Below are 21,536 nucleotides of genomic sequence, written 5' to 3'. Positions count from 1 at the left end.
GCTCAGACCCTCATTTAGCAAGATGACTTTTTGCCTTTCAAGAACAGTGCAGTGACTTTGCTCTATTTACTGACTGCTGTGTAATTTTTTTTTTTTTTCACCGTCTCCTATGGAAGCAGAGACTTTACCTAACATAAATTGTAATATAATCCTGATTTATAATGAAGTCAAGAAATGACAGGCTCCATTTGAAGTAATGGAACTTGACAGATCTAAGGTTTAAGTTAAATAATCCTATTTGTAAGACAGCATTTGTACATGGTACACTGATTTAAAATGAACTTCAGTTCTTCTTCAGCGAATCCTTTACCATTCTCTGTGTTTTACCTTCCATAGAGGCTTTTTGGGGGACAAAGTTCATTTGAAGAGAACAAATTTGTCTTTGAAAATGTGTATGGAACAATACACTGTTTTCTTTCCCAGAGTTCTTATAAATTGTTTCACAGAAGACTACTTTAATTACAGAGGAAAAATTAATGTAGGTCACTTATTCAGGGCAAGCCACAGCTAACCTGCTTTGGTGGCCAGAAGAGGCTGATTGCTGAGAAGGAAGAGAGGGAGGATGCTGGAGGGAAAATAGTGAGGAGGGCTGTGGCTCGACTCTTCCCCTCCCAGGAGCAAAGGTTCATTCTCACAGTGATTTCTATGAAGGGAGAAGGCCACCTCCTCCTTGCTGTCCTTCCCTCACAGCTGGCAGAGAGACACTCGAAGATGATGTTTCCTCCTGCCTCTGCACCCCACTTTTCTTCATCTGTCACTGTCGTGGCAATGCAGGCAGGGAAAGCGCCGGGGTGCACAAATGAAAAGGTGGTCCCGCCGTGGCTGCTGGAAGCTGGCAGTAAGCACTGGAGTGGGGGTTGGTGGAACAAAAGGCTTGCAGAGGAGAAAAAGAGAGCAGGCAAGGAGTGTGAGATGCTGCAGAAATTATTAAAAAGGGCAGTGGGATAAAAACACTAAAGGTACAGTGCATGATTTTTTTGTCTTAGATTGAGGGAAGCTGTTTTAGAAAATTCCCCCTTCCCTTTTCTCTCACCCAGCATAGCGGTTTTGCCTTCCTTTCTAGCTGTATTTAGTTGCAGCTGCCCTCTCCATCATCTTCCTAATTTTCCTTCACACCAGGCAGGGAGGTGGCCCTTTTCCCAGGAGTCTGACAGAAGCTCTCACCCTGGCCTGGCCTCACATGCTCAGGCAGAAAGGTCCCAGTGTGCGTGTTCAGCTCAGTAACATGCCTGTTATTCCTGTGTCACCCTGCCACCATCACCCTTCCTTCCTGGGAAGACATGGAAGCTGTCGGAGGGCAGGGTGGTCACTGACCCACAGGATCCCACTCAGAGGAGGGCAGCCTCTCCTGCCCTGGGGCCATGAGAACCATCTGCCCAGGCTGGAGCTTCAGCACCCTGTCTGCCCCACAGTGACTGGTTTCAGGACCAAGTAGCTTCTTTCTCCTCTTTTTGGTGAGCTCCAACAAACAACAGACAGTGAAGAAGATGAGATGACTGCTAAGGAGGGTGTTGCTTGGGCGCTGGGGCTGGAGGCCAGCCTAGGGACATGGGGCAAGAGGCTCCTGCTCCCATGCCCTTCTCTCTATGTGATTAAAAACTTTTTTCCCCAGTGCTTGCAGGGAATTAATAATTTCTATTAATTAGAAACCAAGCCAAATCTCCCCAGTGCACTCAAGAAAGAACAGGACTCAAGAGTATTACTGAGGAATGGGAGGAAAAACAAGCTCACAAAGCCAAAGTGGTGCAGGCCAGTGGAAAAGATGAAGGTGAGGAGTATCTATGCACCAAACACAGCATTGACGTCGTGTGGGCCCTTGCTCCTCATCTAGGGAAAAAAAGGGCGAGGCCCAAGAGTAAAAATCCATCAAGAGGTTTTAGAGTTGCTGCTGGTAGCTTGCACGCTGCCCATGTCCCTCCTCCAACAGGCGTGTGCATGGCTACAGGCATGGCTTTCTGTTCACTTGGAATTAATGGGATTATATACAGCGGGAAAGGAGGCGGGGTACACCGAATCCTGCAAATACAGAGCTTCAGCCTGTGCTGCTTGATCTTTAGAAAAATACAAGTAAAATAAAATAAAATAGCAAGAACCAATTCCAGAGTGCTTCAGTATGCACATAAACTGGTTTTTGTTGCTCACAGCACACATAAATACACGCTGGTGACTGAGGCAGCAGAGTAACACTTTGCTGTTCATTATTTTATCAGACAGTGATAATTGTAGTTAATATTTTCTTAGTAGTGTCTCTGAGAGTTTATTTATGCTGTTAATAATCTGAGCAGCTGTAATGATGCTGGCTGCCAGAGCTGTAGCCTTTTAGAATCACTCCAGTGTGGCAATGATACGATGGTAATAGAAATCCAAGGAAAAAACGATCTTTTCAGAGCAGATGGGGCTAATTCAATCCCTTTCACACACATTCACGTTATCTAGTCTCTTTCTCACACTAGCATGCGTGGGTGCACGTGAGCATATGTAGTCACACACACACACACACACAAATAGCTGTAAAGTCCCACCTTCCACCCTCTGAGGAAGTCATGCTGGAAATGCCATAATTTTTCTGTGTGAAGAGTCTTTCTGGGGCTTCTAGGGTAGATGGCATTTTCTACCCCTCAGTTTCTGGGTAGATCTTAAAAATATCATGTATGAAGCAGAAAGGGGAAAGTCCTGTCCTTAGGAACAGCCTAGAGCTGGACACAAGGTTGTGGCTGCACTGGGATGCTGTTGCCCAACCTTCCCATCTTTCCCTGCCTTTGACCTCTTTACTATGGGTAACTCCTGCTAAGCCTGCACTCTTTAGGGACTAAAAGAGCCATTTACCTTTTGCTCATAGCAGACATGAAATCTCAGCAAAAAGGCAAATGCCTATGATTTTTTCTGGTGGGATTTACAGAGCCTAGTTAACCTTTGCGGCCACCGAGAGAAGAGTTAACTGCTCCTTGTGGAGGATGGGAGGGAACCAACTTTGCCAGCTCAGCAGTGGCTGGTTCTCCTTGCAAACCTGCATTGCTGAGCTGAGCAGATGTCATTGATGAAATGTGAACACCAAGCAGTGGAACAAAAGCCACCATAATCCTCAGATCTGTTGTAGCCATGCAAGAACAAAAACAAGGTGATGGCAGAAAAATTGCACATCTGAATACCGGAAATTAAATGGCAAGGCAGGGCAGGAGAAGGAAAACTGGAACGAATGCAGAATTTGGCAGGGTTTTGTTTTAAAAAATCAGGTGCTTGTAGGAAGCTGGGTCACTTTTACAGGGTTTCAGCCTACCAGTTAATAGTTGTAATTGCTTGGTTACCTCATGAATTGCAATAGTAAAGCCTTTTACATTCATTTCCATCCACAGCCCAGCAAGAGCATCTCTGGATTTGAAGCGTTATGGTATTTGCTGGGCAGCACTGTCTGCTGCCCCAGTGTAAGGATGCCAGTGATTTTATCTGCTGTGCCATGCCAGCACATGGTGACAGGCAGTGCCAGAAGCACGGGTGTTGTCAGCCCCGTGGAAACCATGGCAGAGCATCCGCGAGCTGCTTCGGATGTTACCCAGCCCGGTCTCCTGAGCCTGCTTCTCCTCTAGCTCCTTTGTCTTCTGATTTAGTGCTCTTCCTCAGAGTGCAACCTTGTGGTTTTTTAAATCATATCTGACAGAGCGTGCTTCTTCCTCTCCTACACTGCATGGAGTATAATAGTAGGGCTTGTAGTGAGGTGGCTTGCTGTGAAGTACTCCTTGTTTTTATAAAGTAATTACAGTGTATTTAATGCACTGTGTATTTAATACACTATTACATAGTTCGTGTGCATAAATAAATACATTCTGCTATGCCTGGGAAAGAGGAGTATTGGTAAGTTTACAAATCTTGGTAATTTTTCAGTGTTGTTGTGTTTACTTGTGTATTAATTACAGCTTCAGAAACTCTGAGCCACTCCTCTAAGCACCTTCTGAATTAGCAAATTTCTACATGCATCTTCATTTTCTGCCTATTTTGATATTTCCTAATGTAATTTGGAGGCTTTTAGAGATTCTTTCCTCATTCTAAAAGTTCTTAAACTGCTTTTGTTTTCTCTTTTTCTACCACTTTGGCTCATGATATGCACCTAAACAGATCTTTTACAGACTCTTCTCTCACAATTTATATTCTGTGAAAGCTTTCCCACTCCTTCCTCACCCCTCCTTACTGCTAACACTTTCTCTTTTTTTTTTTTTTTTTTTCTTTTTTAATCTTGGGGTCAGTTTAATTTTCCTTTTGCAAAAATGTGGAACTAATTTTAATTTTAAATTAGAGTTGTACTTTAATTCTGATGATTCTTTTCAGTTAAAATCTGTTCATTTCTGCTTGTTTCTTCCCCACTGGTTTCAGCATGGCTTGCACATGCACCCAGGGAGAGAAGGCAGCATTTCTGCTGAGCCACCTTCTTGTGTCATCCTTTGTTACTGTGTTCTAGGTTTCTTAAGATGCATGTAGCACTGGAAAAAACAAAAGTATTTGAAACAGACAGATATCACAGCCATGTCTCCCTTTTCTGTATCTTCCAGTTCATGAGTGAGTGTTTAAACTGCTAATTAGTGCCACTTCTTTACATGCTCTTTGTTGATTGAGTAATGTTGTGGCCATGTTGTCCCTTTAGAGAAACGGTTGTTTGAAACATCCTCATCTCTAATTTTCTTTTTAACACCTTCACCCAGAGTCTCACCTTAGCAGCCTCCAAGTTCTTCTCCTAAAGCCTTTTCACCTAGGCTTGCCTGCAAGTATTCTCTTGGCCATAACTTGGAATTTTCTGTGTTCTTGTTATGTTCCAGACATCTTCTGACATCAACAACATACCCCAAGCCACAGAATTAGTTAGGAAAAAATAACAAAATTGTATTTGACTTCAAAACAGGTTACTAAGTGAGATTTTAAAATAAGGACTCTGACAGTTATCATGTGGCAGGTTTGCTTGCAGGAGTTTAAGAGGTTTCCCCCTCCAGTCCAAGAGCTGTTTTGCTGAAGGTGTTGTGCTGCTGTGAGGTGGCAGAGGGAGGTGAAGCACAGACCTGCCTCCCTTAGCTGCCCAGCTTCTCATGGCAGAGCTTCCCTGTGGCCCAGAGGAGCAGCCATGCGGGCAAATGTCCCCTTCTGCTCAGAAGACTGCTGTGAATGGTAAAACCTAGGGCTCCCCAGTGGGTGCATCTGGCAGTGACCAGTGTTCCGAGCAGATGTGATGCAGGCAGTGCATCCCTGCTATGGAAGAGCACTGCATCTTCCAGTCCCATAACCTTTCAGTTTTCCAAGTGTATTCCTCGATGTTTGGTAAGACGCCTGCTGTTTCCTGCACTGAGATGTGTCTGCAGCAAAGTATTGAGGCTTGTGCCTGATGATTTCTACCTTCCTTCTCAATAAACAGTGTATTTTCTGAAAGGTGTGGCAAATTCAGAAAATTACTTTCCCCTCAGAATTTTCAGAGGTGCTGAAAATGTGCAGGGATACTGTCATAATTTCCAAAACTAAATTCTTTGCTTTGATTTGAAACCAGTCTCACTTTTGAAAGGTTGAAAGAATTTCAATTTGGCTTCAGTAACTCTGAGAGGAAATAAAACTAGAAGTTGTGGATTAAAATAAGCATTGCATTTGGATCAGAGACTATTTTTACTTCTATTACACTCTAGTTTATTTTTTTAATTTCTTAAATATGTTCTGATTCTCTCTTCCCCTTTGGTTCCTCTGACATTATTGGCCCCAGGCTTAAGGCCTTGGGGTTTTGAGAATACTTCAAAGCTGGGGCCATTGCCACGGTGAATTTGATTCAGACAAGCCCAAGTATGTGGGTGCCTCAACTCTCACGCTCCACCCATGAATCACGTGCGGCCGAACGCTGACATAACCGATAACATGGTCATCGATCCAGCGGCTGTTTACACCATCTTTGCCCTTGGCAATCAATTCCAAGCCACTTGCCCCGCCATCAGCGCTGACGCACTTCTCACGGAGCACTGGACACAGTTTGCAATTATTGCTTCCCATCCTCGAGGCGAGTCTAGCATGAATGACTTCTCCTTCCTCCCCGGCTCACCTCCTGCAGTCACACCTGCCACATTGGAATGCTCTGTGGGCACTAAGGGATATTGGTCTCTGCAGCCCTTTTGGGTGCTGAGGGAGGAGGCTCTTTGAAGTGCTCGTGGTGCCCCTGGACGTGTTCATTATGCCAGAGAGAGGAAAATGAGAAGTCACTTGGTTTCCCTCTACACTCACACAGGCAATCAGGGCTTCTAGTGTAAATTTGTTGTCTGGCCAGCAGCTGGGATTTCAGGGGGGAAGGCTGAGGGGGGCACTCATAGGGTTTTATCTTTTGAAAGCACAAAACCGAAAGCTGGACAAGCACTTCCAGTGTGACATATTCTGTAAAAGCACCACTAAGGGCAGGTAAGCATCTTCTTGAAGCTCTCAGTCTGACAGCCTCAAGAGGCTGTTGTGGAAGATGCGCTGGAAAGATACCAGGATACCCTTAGACCACTCAGGGTGTGGCTTTGCAGATGGCAATTTTTCCAGGGGGACTTTTGAAATTAATGATTAGGTAATGGGCCTCCTAAAGAAAGAACCTGTGTGTCCAGTTTCTCTGTTCCCCTGGTTCATGCCCAGGGAATGCGTGGTGATGGTGTGGTGGCCTCCCACCCCTGCAACGTGATGCCATGTGAGAGAGGCCACACTGCCACTTGGACTTCAGGTTACTCTCCTGCACTAAATTTGTATGCACTACCAGAAGAGGCAGGATGTTAAACTAGGGCTGGCAGGGTATCCACTTAATTTTAAAAGTGTTTTTAGGGTGAAAACAAAGTCCTCTCTTTGTTGGTCTTCTCTATCAGCAACTTGTACATTCCTTTGTTGTTTAAAAGCTTACATAATACAAATACCAGCATCTGATGCTTCTCACCCAAGTGGAATTTTTAAAGCGTGATCACTCACTTTAGCCTTATGAGCAAACAAAGGAAATACATCTATAAGCTGTTGGTGAGAGAACATTTAAATGCTGTTAAATCAAAGAGGGGAAATACAGTAAAATATTGATGTAGCATTGCCTTACAAAAGTACTCTGCTGTTTATCATCTCTTCTGATTTTTTCCTGCATCCTGCATGTTCCCACCTTATGTAAAAGGATCAGGGTTTCAAAACAATTCCTGCCTGTGTGCATATATAGGAACAAACTGTGATGTCTTAACACTGTTGGTTTTGCACATGTGACTGACCTGTTTGAGCCTAGTAATATACTTAAATCTTTCAGAGAGTTTTCCAAAACCAAGTAAGCCCAAGCTAGGAAAAAGCCAGGCTTCACCATCCCAGGTAAAAATAACCAAGTAAATAACCAGGAAGTCTCTTAATTCTTAATGGAATAACAGCTTTGGCAACTGATTTTGGTTATCAGATTACACTCTGAAAAAAACTCTTGTGCTATACTTGCAATTGGCTGTAGAAGAAAAAGAATACACCGTGTGCTAATTTTAGCAAATAAGATTAGAGTTAATATTTAATCCCAGAGACCTTCTTCAGGCTGTGGAAAAAAAATAGCAGCAGTTAACTGTCACTAATCTTATCTCTTATTTTTCTAGCATGTGTTTGATTATATAACTTGTAGTGCTGGGAACATGCTGGCTGAGAGAGAAGTTGGTAGTTTGTTGGCTACATGCTTGGGCATATTAGACAACGTCAGGGCTGAGATGGATTTAAAAGGCTCTACACGTGCCTTTAGACTACAGTAGCAATGCTGAAAGGGCCAGTAAAGGGGGTGCCACAGTAGACCTGCTATGAAACAGTGTGCGAATAACTGATTCATTTGGAGTTCTGCAAGAAACAGTTACATTTCTGCTATGTTTCTACCCAGTTGTTTTAAGAGATTTGATATTCAGCATGTGAGGTTTGATTCAATTTTTCTTTCTTCCTTCCCCACAAAATGGTTTAATTGAATCCATGATTGGAAATTAGAGATGAGGGGTTTCTAACTGTTCTTAGGTGCCTGATGATGAATTTAACCTGAAAACCAAAATACTAAAAATATAAACCATTAACCTACAAGCAGCTTGAGTGCTTCACAACAAACCTATCAGTGCTCCTACTGAGTTTTAAGAAGTCTACTCAAATGTGTAAAGATAATAACGTGTGCCTGCGCTGCTCTGTCAGGACTTGTGCATTCTCAGTGGGTCTGAAGGTCTCACCACCTAAATTACCCCCAATTCAGTAGGATTTAGCAACTAATGTGCTGCAGATTTTGTTATATCCCTGGAGGGGAGGAGAGGGTTCTGCCCTCTCACACCACCACCAATGAGCTTGTTCTTTGCATGTGCCCCAGGTATGCTTTATTTGGAAAGGAACAATTGCGTGTACATTTGCTGTTGAACTTTATTGCTCTTTTCTAGCAGATCATTGGCACTGTGCCCTCATTAGCACGGAAATTAGCCCTGGAAAAGTCTACTAAATTAAAGCCCAGAGCCCAGCTCTCCAGAACAAGGTTGTGCTTTGTTAGTTTTCCTTTGCACTACTCAGACATAAAGTATCCATCATCTTCCCTGGAAAGCCTTCCAAGATCGCTCTGAATTGACTGTTAGGTTAAGAGTCAGGAAAAAAATCCCTACATTTTAATTTCTTCTCACTGCAAATGCCAATAGCGTCCCATAGCAAACTAGACAGTTCTTCTCTGTTCTTGATGTTAGTTTGCATCAGATTACTGTAAACATTCCCTTGCTCCATTTTAGATATTGCCTTGCCAAGTTTTACATTCCTACATGTTTACAGTGATCTTTTTTTGCCCTTAGTCACTCTTCCCCTCTTTAAATTGTAGTCAGACTTTGCTGGCATTTTGCAGGAGTTGACTTTCCCTGCTCCAGATGCAGCTTTTCATACAGATGCCATTCCAAGCAGGGTTACCAGACATCCGTGTTTCCTTTGGAAATAACCTTCCCTCCCACCCCCCATAAGAAATACTGTCTGTGCAGAATTGGAGGATTTTGTCTATTTGTCTGGGATTTTGAGACATCTGGAAGTCTGGGCAGCTCACTAATGAGCGTGCACTGATGAACTCTGCGGCGCACAGTGAGTCCGGCCCATTGGCAGAAATGTCAGCCCTCTGCGTGTGCTCCGAGGCCACATCCAGTGTGTTCAGAACAGCACAGAGGCCTCCATGGCATGCCTGATCAGCCCTCACCGAGGACACGGATACAGTGGGGAGCCAGAGGGAGTTCACCCACGGTACTGTGTCTCCCACGGTGCCTGTGTGTGTACAGCTACATTTAAAATAGAATTTCTGACCTAGAAGTCCCTTACAAAAAGATGCTGTTCCCAATGTGGAAGCGAGCTAACCCTCCTCCTAATTTTAGAATAGTACAGAACTAGAAGAATGCTTTGCTAAACATGCTCTGTTTGCATCTGTAATGCTGCCTCCTTTACTAGCATTTATTGCTGACTGTCTTCTCAGCTTTTTATTCTCCCATCCGACAGTGATCAATATTCTTTTCCTTGAATTAGCCAGTTTTTCGGTAATGACCAACCAAAAAGGGAAGGCAGAGAGTCTAAAAACAATACAACTATTTCTCCAAAAGGAAAAAACATTACCCGGAATGCATCAAGGAAATATAATGAGAGATGATGGAGGAAAATAAGGGAAATATTTCCTCACAAGGAGGTTTTAAGTAGAGTCTGGCAATGATCTCCCAAAGGAAGTAGTGGAAGTCTGGTCACTTAAATCAATTAGGACTAACCAGAGCATTGCACTCCCCGGGAGTCTGTAAGGAGAAAAGCAATCTCGAACTGAACTAAAATAGACTTTGCGTGCTTATTTTCTGCAGGGCTGCTGTCTGTATTTTGCTGGTAAATTCAATATGGCTAATGCTGATTAACATCTCTTGATGGTGATCATATCATTGCATTGTTTCCAGCCTGTTCCTCAATATCACAAACTCACAAGGGCATGGCCATACAAAACACAAATCCCCCAGCTCAGCTAGCTCAGTCTGAAAGACAAGGAGATAAAGGGCAGGAGTTGTTTTCTCTCACCTTAGCAGTGGTCAGGCTTGTTATCACCACAAAGCTGAATTGACACAGACCTCCCTACTGCACACTGAGCACGGTGTACCTATGGCAGCATAGCAGAGGCAGAAGCTGCGCATGGACTTGGTCTCGGATTGCTGTAGAGCAAGGAGGTGTGCCAGGTTCCTTAGGTAGGGCTGCAGTACCTGTGCTCTCTGTGCACTAGACGGGTTTTAATGCCTACAAGACCAGCTGGGGACAGAAGCAAGACAAATAAAGTGCTTTATGCTTAGTCTTGGTGGACTGTTTGGCATGCTCCAAGAACACAGAAGAAGTCCTCTCCTACCCTGCCTTGAAACATAAGGGAAAGAAATCATACCTCCAAGAAGCTGTGATCTTTGCTTTGCTTTTCTCTCTGTGGGGGCATTGTTTTATATGTATGCTTTACGTTTTCTCTGCCCAGTTTTCTAGTAGCCAGTCAATTCCATTTAGACAATAGAGATGGGTAGAAATTGGAATAAGGTAAAGGATTGAAAGACAGTGACTTGGCATATGAGCTTGGACAGGGTGCCCAGTGGAGGCTCCCACAAACTGACCTGCCTGCTTAAACATCAGTTAGACAGAAAATAAGGTTTTAAAGCAAACAACTTTTGGACATCTTACTTTCAATATGGGAAAAAAAACCCTGGGTGACAATAGAGATGGGTAGAAATTGGAATAAGGTAAAGGATTGAAAGACAGTGACTTGGCATATGAGCTTGGACAGGGTGCCCAGTGGAGGCTCCCACAAACTGACCTGCCTGCTTAAACATCAGTTAGACAGAAAATAAGGTTTTAAAGCAAACAACTTTTGGACATCTTACTTTCAATAGGGGAAAAAAACCCCTGGGATTGTTGCTGGCATGGGTTTTACACATCCAACAAAAGTCTCTGTCGCATGTAAATGAAGACTGTTATATCAGAGAAATTACCTCTTTCCTTCTGCAAACGTAGATCAACTTGTTTTCACTAACTTTTTTCACTGGGATGCATCAGTCAGATTAAATAATTTTAAAAGACTGTCCTTATCTGTTCCTAGAGAAATGCCTGTGTGGTGGTAGTACATGCAGCTTCAAAGCCTTTTCTTTCCCAGTGTGCGGTGTTCATAGTCACGCTCCAGCGGCTCTATTGCAGCCTTCCTGCCAGAATACATCAGATGCAAGCAGTCCCAAAACTGGTGGGGCCGAGGCAGGGAACCTGCCACGGGAGCCGAATCAATATTTAGACAGCTTCAGGCTGCAGAGCTTGCGCTGGCTTTCACACTTGGCAACAAGCTTTGCACCCGTTTGTTTCCAAAGTTATTGTTTGTGCAGTTTCAAGAATTGGCACTTGAGAGATTTCTGCCTGAGGGCAATGACAAGCGCCGGGTGCTTGAAAAGAAACTTTCTCCCTTTGGATCTGAAGATTGTGAGAGTGAAGGTTGTGTCACTGGGTAATATCTCCTAAGGAAGTCAAGGCACACATTTGCTCGGTGTTTTCATTGTCCTTCACGTGAGGCATCTGCTGGGCATCGTGGGGAGCCCGCGGCACAGTCTCAGGCTCTGCTTCCGATACATCCAGCGCAGAGCAGCTCCAACAGCTGCCTTGCTGCTGTTTGTTATCGTGGTGATTTACCTGGAGCAAAAGCCTGTGTCAGCGTGGGAGACAGCCTTGCTGTGGGGTTGTATGAGTCAGCCCGAGGCTGTGCAGAGTGCCTGCGCTGGGGTGGCAGGCAGGCAGGTGAAACCCTGGCCCAGCACAGGAAATTATTTTAATTTGCTTTCCAGCCATTCCACCTAGTGGCCAAGTGACACCACTGCCAGGAGGGCTGGGTTTGTGCTCCAGAGCCCCTGCAGACCTATGCTGCTGCCGAGCTTACAAGATATGCGGCAATATGTAAGCCCCCACACTGAAGATCTTACCATCAGCCTGCGAGTAGCTCATTAAGTTCCCGAGCAATTTTGTTAATCATGCTGCATAGATAAAATGCAGATAGGCCTTTAGTGAGCTGATAATCTAACAAATAGGCAGAAAGTGTAACACAGATAAAGCAGAGATTGGTTTAATAGCCAGCTGTAAATCTTGGCAGTTCTGTACCAGAGGCGTATTGTAAAACAGGAACGTGCAAGTGTGTAAGTATGTGCATGAAAATGCACTGCTTCTTAAAATAGCAGATAGAGAGTAATGTTATGGATGGAATAGCTATTGGGAGCAATTTTAGAGGTGTTTTAAAATATTTTTCTCCCCATCAAAATCTGCACCACTTGTGGTGTCTTCATAATCCGCCATCATAAGTACAGATCTATGAATAACAAAGGCTTGTTTCTGGAAGTCAGGATTTTCTATAAAAATCTGGGAACTCCACCACTGTTCCTGAGGCAGTATAGGGATTTATAGGCTTTTCATTGAGATGAACCAAATTATTCACTCAGATACACACTAGTCACGAATTAGACCATCGCAAATTTGTGGCCTCATGGCTCACCAGCCTCTTGAGCAGCTTCTTTGCTCGGTGGCATTAATTCAATTGGAAGAATAGTAAAAAGCTACTCACCTTGAGTGTATCCCATGCCATCCCAGATACACCCTTCTGAGGAGCTGGGAAATGGGAGTTTCAGTCCCCACAGCCCGGGGAAGGGACCTGGTCTCCTACTTGCTAGTGTTTAGGCCATTTTGCAAAAAAAGGAGACAGCAGTGCTTCCTCTTCCTGTTTGTTTTAAAAGAAGAAACTGAGCTGGGGATGCCTGCCAGAGACCTCTGCATCCAGAAGGAGGTTGCAGGCTGTGCATCCCAACCTCACACAGGCATGCAGGTGTTGGCATGCTGAATCCCATCTAGAGGCCTTTCTCTGGTAAGCAAAGCACAGGGAACTCGGATAAATGAGTGCTACTTGCAAGAAAGCCAAGAAAGCATCTCAGTGAATTGACACTGAAGTGACTTAGCAGGGTCATGTAGTAGATGGTTGGTGCAATGGGAAATTGAGTTGTGGTCTTCCAAATCTCAACCTTGTGGCCAAACCACTGAATTTTCTTGTGCAGAAACCTTAATCCTTGTTGCTGAGTTCTGGTTCTGAAGCAGCCTCTTGCTGCTTTATGAAGAGTAGAGTTTTTCCAATCCCCTTGTTTCATGCCCATTGGGAGAAAAAATTTTAACGGAAGTTAGTGGCAGTGCATTTTTGTCAAAGACAGACAATATCTTTAGTTTACCATGTGGCAGCTTATTTAATAGCTGTATGTAAAGATACCACTGAAAAAATGGGGAGGGGGGGAAAGTGTGTGTTTTTAAATATATGGCATATTAATGTAAAACATAGATGGTATGGTAAGAAAACAAGATGAGTAGCAGTGCATAACTCAGACCTGGAACAGCTGACTGGAGATCACTCTCCTGGAAATAGTTTTTACTCTTTCTACAAAGAAAACAGTGGAAAATTAAGTACTGAGGTGGGACTCAGCATAATTTCTATCATTTGAACTATAAATATTAATTTATTTTCTGTTAGCTGTACCTCAGGCTCACTAAAATCAGGAACAGTATGAGGAGAATAATCTCCATGGGATGGAGGAAAGCTATGCAGTCAGTACTTACCTATTATGTATTCAGCAATGGCTTGCAAAAAAATTTGAGAAGAAAAAAAGGAAATGGTTTGCTTTCGAAAGAGGCAGAAAGATGCTTTCTGTTGAATTTTGCTGTAAGACTAAGTGTTTCCTTCCCAAAACACTTTTTGGATTTAAGTGATGTCTTAAGATTGAAACCACTGTTCATTGGATTTTCCATCAGGGCAGAAGAATCAAAATTTAACTGGTGCTTTCATGGTAGGGTGCTGTAGCACAGTTAAAATGAGATCCACGTAAGACTTAGCAGTGTCCACACCAGGCTGGTTTTGTCAGTCTTTTATTAGGGCAGAGACTTAGTTCATAGGTCCTCAAGATACATGGGAAAAATAGTGCTCTGTTCAACCTGTGCCGTGATGTACAGGAGCAACATAAAGGGAGCAGTGCTAGTTGCTGGATGTAGCATCATTGCTGGAGTGACAGAAGAACAGCTGGTGTTGAGCAGCATTTATTTCTGAATGCCAGATCTGTTAGTTTATCTAACCACATGATGAAGGACTTGGGATGATAGCAAGAGCTGATGGTAATGCTGGCAATTTCCCTCTCTCTTTTTGCAGGTCACTGTCAGGGGATTTGGTCCATTGTTACAGTTCGCCTACACTGCTAAGCTGTTACTCAGCAGAGAAAACATCCAGGAGGTCATCCACTGCGCTGAATTCCTGCGCATGCACAACCTGGAGGACTCCTGCTTCAGCTTCCTTCAGACACAACTGCTGAACAACGAAGATGGCCTGTTTCTGTGCAAGAAAGATACCACCTGTCAGCGCATGCACGATGAGGAGAACTCCGATGGGGATGAGGAGGAGACGATGGAATCGGAGACGTCAAAAATATCTTGCCCAAGGGAGAGGATGCACCAAGAGCCCTTCAATTTTGAAACCACTGTTGCTGGAGCAGAAAAAGGCGAAGGGATGCTGCCTGACTCTGACATGCTGAGAGATAGCAAGGACAATTTGGATAAAGATGCAGTAACACGGTACCCCAGATACAAGAAATACCAGCTTGCTTGTACCAAGAATGTCTACAACACATCACACATCAGTACCTCAGGTTTTGCAAGCACATTCAGCGAAGAGAGCTCTGGAAATGGCCTCAAATCAGGACTTGCTATGGGGCAGATAAAAAGTGAGCCTCAGAATGAAGAGAACGATGAAGAAAGCATCACACTTTGCCTGTCTGGAGATGAACCTGACATCAGGGATAAAGAAGGGGATGTTGAAATGGACAGGAAACAGCCAAGCCCCACTTGTGTTGACAGGCCAAAAAGTGGGTCTTCTCCTTCTTGCTTGCGGTCTTTCTTCAACAGAACAAAAAGCATAGATTTGGTTGGCTTCCCCAGCACTTCCCAACAGCACTTTGGCAGGAGTCCAGCATGCCCTTTTGAAAAAGGGACAACTCAGGGTGACCACAAAACTGATTATGTCCCTTTCACAGGGAACTATGGACAGTCCCATGCCATGCAGAAGGATGCTTCCAGCTTCACAGTGGGATCACCACTCAGGGGGCCCGGCTTTGAAACTCTCTGTAAGCAAGAAGGGGAACTGGACAGGAGGAGTGTTATATTCTCTTCAAATGCTTGTGACCAAGTAAACACTTCAGTGCATTCATATTCTGGTGTGAGCAGCTTGGACAAAGACCTCACTGAGACTGTGCCAAAGGGTCTGTGGGCTGGTGGCAGCCAGTCTCTCCCCAGCTCTCAGACCTATTCGCACAGCGGACTGACAGCTGATCACTTGCCGGGAAGGATGCGGCCGAACACCAGCTGTCCAGTGCCAATTAAAGTTTGCCCTCGCTCTCCTCCTCTGGAAACCAGAACCAGGACCTCCAGCTCATGCTCTTCCTACTCGTACGCAGAGGATGGCAGCGGCGGCTCTCCCTGCAGTCTGCGTCTTTGTGAGCTCTCCTCTTCCCCTTGTTCCCAAGGCCCTCGATTCCTGGCGCCCGAGCACCAGGAGCCCGGCGTGGTAGGGGATGGATTGTACAACCCAGTCCGAGCCCAGATTAAATGTGAGCCATCCTATGGAACAAACTCCAGCGATGAGTCTGGGTCATTCTCAGAAGCAGACAGTGAATCATGTCCTGTGCAAGACAGAGGGCATGAGGTAGGGATTTAAGATAAGTACATATATCACAGTTGTTATGACCCAATTAATCACTCCTTGATTCTCTCAAATGACTTTGCATTTTCCCAGCACTTTCTTTGTTTATAAAGGCAAAGAGTAACTTCTGGTTGTTCCCTCATCAGCTGAGTGCACATGGTTGACTTATAGGTCTGCTTGACCTCTGAGATGTTCTGCACTTGTAAAAATTTGGGTATGGGAAAATAGCAAACTGCTGAATGATGAGAGTGCATTGATGTGCTTAGAAGTCTCCAAGCAATGTTCTGTCTTCCTCCCTCCCTCACCTACTTCCGTGGCACAAAGCACTGCTCCTTATTCTTAATTTGCTGAGGTGGTTCCTGCTCCACTCGTTATTGCTGCGGGTGTGTTGGAGCACCCTCAAGCTGTGCCTTTCCTGACACGGAGGGTTGGGCAGCCTACTCGAAGAGCCAATGCTGCATGTTGCCAGCAGAGGTGTAAAATTACTTAAACAATTGCATAGCTGGCCACCCTGTGCTGTGGGAATGGCATTCAAGTCATCTTCCCGTGTGTGTGTGTGTGTGTGTGTGTGCGTGTTGAATGTTCAGGTACTGGGTTTTGCCTCTATTATGTGACAGCTTGAGATCATGTTCCCGGCCTGTGACATTTGGTTTGGTGGTGAGCTCTAGCAGCCATGGCACAAATGGTTTCAGAGAGAAGTTATCCTTTAATTTCCAGGACTGTTCAGGGAAGGACAACAGAATGATCTGGGGCTGAAAAGCAAGCTGTCAATTTCCATATCATTCTGCCAGGAGAGGCAGGAGAAAGAGGGGCCCTCTTTAAAGCTAGAGATGGGCCAGCTGAAGATGCTGCAGTGATAACTGGCTAACCATAACCAAATAAACTGTCTGTGTGAAGTCACTAGTGAGAGGGCAGACTTAAATCAAGGAGACGTTTTGTGGAGCCCAGAAAGTGGCTGGGCTGTTTATTGTTGATTCACAGGGTTTCATTAGGAAACTGCATGACCTAGAGAACATCTGGGTGAAATCACATATCAGGTTCCTCTAGTAATGCTGAAAAACTCCACTGAGAGCTTGTGCTTCAGTGTGGGGAGAAACGAGTGCAGCTTTGGGGGGTTCATATTCTCAGAGCACCCAGTTCAGAGCCATGTGGGCTTAGTTATGGAGTAGGGATGAAAAGACTGAACTTAATTCTATCCCTCAGTCTTTATTCCAGCTACATTCCAGGCTTTCTTTTTTCCGACGGATGTGGGTGCTTCCTTTAATTAGCTGCTTAGCTTTAAGGAAGGGCTGAAGAGCCTGGGGAGCCTCTGGTGTCCTAAACCCTGGTAACACTGGACCAGTGATTCTGAGAGGACAGTTCTTCTTCATCCCCATGTCGTAAGCAGGGGACAATGCAGAAGGGAGAGGAGTCTCTTTGGGAGGCTGCCTGGGATACTGTGCAGGAGATCTCATTTGGGAAGCTCTGCAGCAGCTCAGTTTGGCCACAGCTGGGTTCTCAGTGAAGTCCTGCTTTTACGAGGGGCAGAGGGCATCAGGGACCAGGGACCATCCATCTCCACCCATGTGTGCTGCTTGCTCAGCATGAGGCAGCACAGAGGGCAGAGGTGAGTCTTTTGAGGTTTGATAATTAATTAGCTGTCATAATTACCTAATTGTGCGGAGATATGCTGCAGCAGAAATGAGCCTGGAAGAGTGAAATTAGAGGGTTATAGGGGACTGGTGGTGGTTTCCCAGAAAAAAGGTATGTGAATATGTGCAGGAGACCATGGATGAGAGGGGGGACACAGAAGGAGCAAACAGGCAGCTACAGGAGGCCGTCTGGGTGTGCTGCTGGCAGGCAGACATCTGGCTCTGAGACAGTGCTAGGAGAGGTTTGCGCCACTCCTGGTTTTGCTGCTGGTTTCCTCTGGGGAAGATTTTCTGAACTGTGCTGAGCAAGTTTTCTCCCTGGGACTGCTGATAAGGCTTTTTTTTTTTTTTTTTTTTTTTTTTTTTTTTTTTTTTTTTTTTTTTTTTTTATACCCAGGGCATTTTGATTAGGACTGCTAGGCATTAAAAATGTGGTGAGGAATTAATGCTCCATGAGGTTGCACTGCACTATCCTGAACAAGCCAAGGGTAAACAGATCACACCAGTACTTTGGTAGAGATTTTGTCTCAAAAATGATCTTTTGAAGGTTGTTACCAATACAAGAACAGACTGCAGCCTCATTAAACAATACTGTATTTACACAGTGACTTGGGGTGTGTATCCTGCAATCCTGCAAGATCTGCTGCTGTGGAAACCTCAGTAAAGGGTATCTTAAACCAGACACCAGAAAATATGTAACAGCAGCAGGAAGTTCTTGTATAACTTGCTCTACCTACTTTTAGCAGTTTGGCTGTGATGAAAACAGCAGGAGAGACTCACAGCTGTCTGAAATGGACAGCTTTCTGCTCTTCACCTCTCTGCAAGCTGCATGGGAATCTTTCTCCATTCTTGAAATTGTTGCTTTGCCCTTCCTGTCCCGATGACTTCACAGATGGGGTCCCTTTCCCCCTCCATATCAGAACACACAGTGTTTTCTGGGCTTCTATTCAAAAAGCACCTGATAAGATATCTGGGGTGACATGCTTGCCCTTCTGGAGAGTGGCCATGCAGGTTCTTCTGCTGCAGGTCAGCTTCCATCGGGGTGGGATGGCCTGATGGGAATAAGCCTGGTGGACTCTGACCATCAGTTATCTCACAGGGCTGCTCAGTTCCCCTGGAATTTGGACCTAGTTGGTCTTAATTTGGCTCCCAGAGTGCTGTCGCTGCCAGAATTAATGTCACAAACCATCATTTGCTGATGTATTGATTGTGTGAGAACTAGGTAAAAGGCTTCTCTCTGCTTTTTTCAGGCATTCTGCTTTCCCACAGTCAGATGCCATTCAGGAGCACATAGACAAAGTTGTTTGGTGCCAGAAATGGGGTGCTAGGGCTCAGCATGATGTCATGTGGGTGAAGGTGACCCCACCTTGTGACGAGCCTCTGTCTTATTGGGGGTGCAGATGGCAGTCACAATTGTCAGAGGAGGTGGCAGTCCTTGTAACACCACTGGTAAATCCTCTCCAGGATGTGCTTGCCTATTGCTTCCCTTCCTGGAGCCACCAAGACTCTTCTGCAATCTCCCTTTGTTAAGGCTTCCTGATAGAGGCAGCAAGTGCAGTGTGGGGTGTACCCATGGTACAGACTTGCAGGAACAGGGCTGTTCCTTGAGCTATTGGGACTTCACAGAAATATTTAATAGTTTGTGTTGCTCTTTTCACTCAGCTCTCTCAGGCCTCCACAGGTTGTGAAAAATCAATTACTGAGATATAATACTAGAGAGAAGACTTAAAGCTCAGTGCTTACAGGCAGGTTCTGACAATCCTGCTTAAAATAGCAACAACAAAACAATAAGCCCTGAAATAATGAATTGTTGAGAAGGAAGTAGTCTGTCAATCTGTTAACCTACTTAGGAACAGAAACTTCTGCACTACCTACTTTTCTTGGTATTCTTTTTCTTCATCAAGTACTTAAGAGTACTTAATTTTCTGATAGAAAATTTGTAAAAAATATTGTACTACTAAACCAGTTAAAAAGAAATCTCAGCTCAGTCTAATCTGATAAGTGAGTTTTCTGAGGAAAAAAATAAACAAGGGCAAGAGGAGGTAAGAGGTGGAGTTTTCCAAGAACTATCTAGAGAATTGCATTCAATGTCTTTTCATCCATATTTCAAAAGAATTTCCCGCCTGGGTTAGTGAGTCACTTTTCAAAGGAAATTTTCACAAAAGCAAATCTAATGCAATTAGACCTTTGAGGATATTGTTGGTAAATAACCTTCAGCAAGAGTCAAAACCCCTCCATGTTAAGTGACAGGCAGCCACCCTTTCTCTGTTCATCTGCTGGTGCTTAGCAAAATACTGCAAGTCAGAGCCCCAGAAAAGAGTAAACCAATGTTGCTCCACCAGGAATCTACTGGAACTGTGCTGAGTTACCTCATCTGAGTCTGCTTCACTGCTTAATATTCCTACCCAGTGAAGAATGTTACATGGAAAGAAGGGCAACCAAGAAAAATACATGTGAAGGGTTTAATTTGCTGTGGTATGTGATACCTCCCCAGAATTTGATGAGCAGTCACCCCAGCATTCCTGATTTTACTAGGTTTGCAAATTTGAAAGTGAGAAAAATTGGTCTCCAGATCATTTTCTGGTAGATGTTCTCCTGACTAGGATGGCATCAGCAGAGCACTGGGAATTGTTTCTCAATGTCTGTTTAAATGGGGTTTGTCAAACATCAGTCTTGTAAGATAAACTTCATGGGAGTTTTGTTTTCTTTCCTCTCTTCAGTAGGAATGGTCTCCATACTGGTAGCAAAGAATTTCTGGATTACAACAACACCGAGAGCCTGAAATTTCAGGAGGGTCCTTTTAAACACTGTATTATTTCGTGGAGCCCTACAACCAGTTCTTTTATACCCTGATCTGAAGACCTTGCATGAGCTCTTAAAGGACTCCAGTTCTTGAGCTGCAAAAGCAAACCTTTCAGAGAAATACTGTACTTTAACCCCTCTCATTTCACTGCCTGATCTTCCATTCTTAAGTGCACCTGTGGCTTCTGTCTGTGTTTCTGTGCTATCCCTGGTCTCAGAGAAGCCTGTTAAAGGGCAGAAGTATCGTACTGTTGTGCCCTTTGAAGAGCTGAAAGCTGGGGACACTGCAAGACGTGAATGGGAAGAGGTCAGCCCACCATTCTGAGCACCAGCAGTGTGTGATCTGAATACAAGTCCAAGTCACGGGCTAAAGGATGAGAACCCCATCCACATCTCCTGATTGTTGCATTAAAGCACTCAGCCATGGGATTAGCCTGGTCCCCTATGTCTGTGAGGCAGGTAGCAAATCAAAAGGTTACCCAGGCTGCCTCCACTAGGTCCATTGCAGTGCCCTCTCAGGCAGCTTTTGCTGACCCAAATGCCTCTCATGGCCCTCACAAGGTGAGGCTGGAGTTGACCCCATGCCACTACAGGGCCATCAGGTGTCTTGTGTCAGATGGAACTCACTGTCTGCAGTGGCACCTGCTGATCTGAAATGGGACAATTTAGAGCCTGGTTTATTGACAGAATGGTAGATCTTCACTGCCTGGGCTCACCATTCTCCTTTTGCAGTCCTTTGCCATCTTGGTGTAGTTGACACCTGGAAAAAGGAGGTGTTTTGAAGCTTTACCTGTGCCAGTAGACAGTGGGATAAGAAAATGAGTGGGAGGGCATCTTGGCTATCTCTTACACAAATGATGGCCCATTGTCTTTGTGCTTCTTAGATAGTCTCTGTCCAAGTGAAACCAGGACAGGAATAGGTCCCTATTCTGTAGGACCACAAGTGGTGCCTGAAATACCATGTAGGCAACTGAGCCCCTAATGCAGGTGGACGTACCTCAGCTCCTGTCCTGGAATTAATTTCTTCTTGAGTGTTTGTGGAAGACAGACTTGCATGCTAAGGAAGGTACTTGGAAAAACAACATTGATATCTTGGGCTCTTTTGTGTGAAGCAAAGTACCCATTTCTGTATATAAAAAAGGCATTAGTATGATTGAGCCCCTGTGCTGGGTTGCTTGGGTGGGTCCTGAGAGCCTTCCAAGGACAGCAATTTTAAGTGTCAGAGGCTTTCAGGATTTGAGGGCACTAAGGCAGCAGGCTTTTTTCTTATAGCTCTGGAGCAACTGACCAACTGGTATGATGAGTTCCACCTTCCCATACCCACTGCATAATGGTTGTTTTTTCTTATGGATAATATATTAGTCCTTTTAGTT

General features: G+C 44.6%; 1 protein-coding gene across 6 annotated transcripts in view; it reads left to right on the top strand.

The window, feature by feature from the left end:
* Positions 1 to 21,536, top strand: part of BACH2 (BTB domain and CNC homolog 2) — a 145,281-nt gene that overhangs the window by 109,899 nt on the left and 13,846 nt on the right. For all 6 annotated transcript variants that reach the window (XM_017742853.1, XM_017742857.1, XM_008640268.2 and 3 more), the window contains one exon: positions 14,189 to 15,733. In XM_017742853.1, the coding sequence (XP_017598342.1) occupies positions 14,189 to 15,733 (1,545 nt within the window). The remainder of the gene's footprint in view (positions 1 to 14,188; positions 15,734 to 21,536) is intronic.

This window comes from Corvus brachyrhynchos, unplaced genomic scaffold (genome assembly GCF_000691975.1).
Source record: "Corvus brachyrhynchos isolate BGI_N302 unplaced genomic scaffold, ASM69197v1 scaffold87, whole genome shotgun sequence".
Taxonomy (NCBI): Eukaryota; Metazoa; Chordata; class Aves; order Passeriformes; family Corvidae; genus Corvus; species Corvus brachyrhynchos.
The sequence above is the reverse complement of the archived record's forward strand: the minus strand, read 5'-3'. Positions and strand labels throughout refer to the sequence as shown.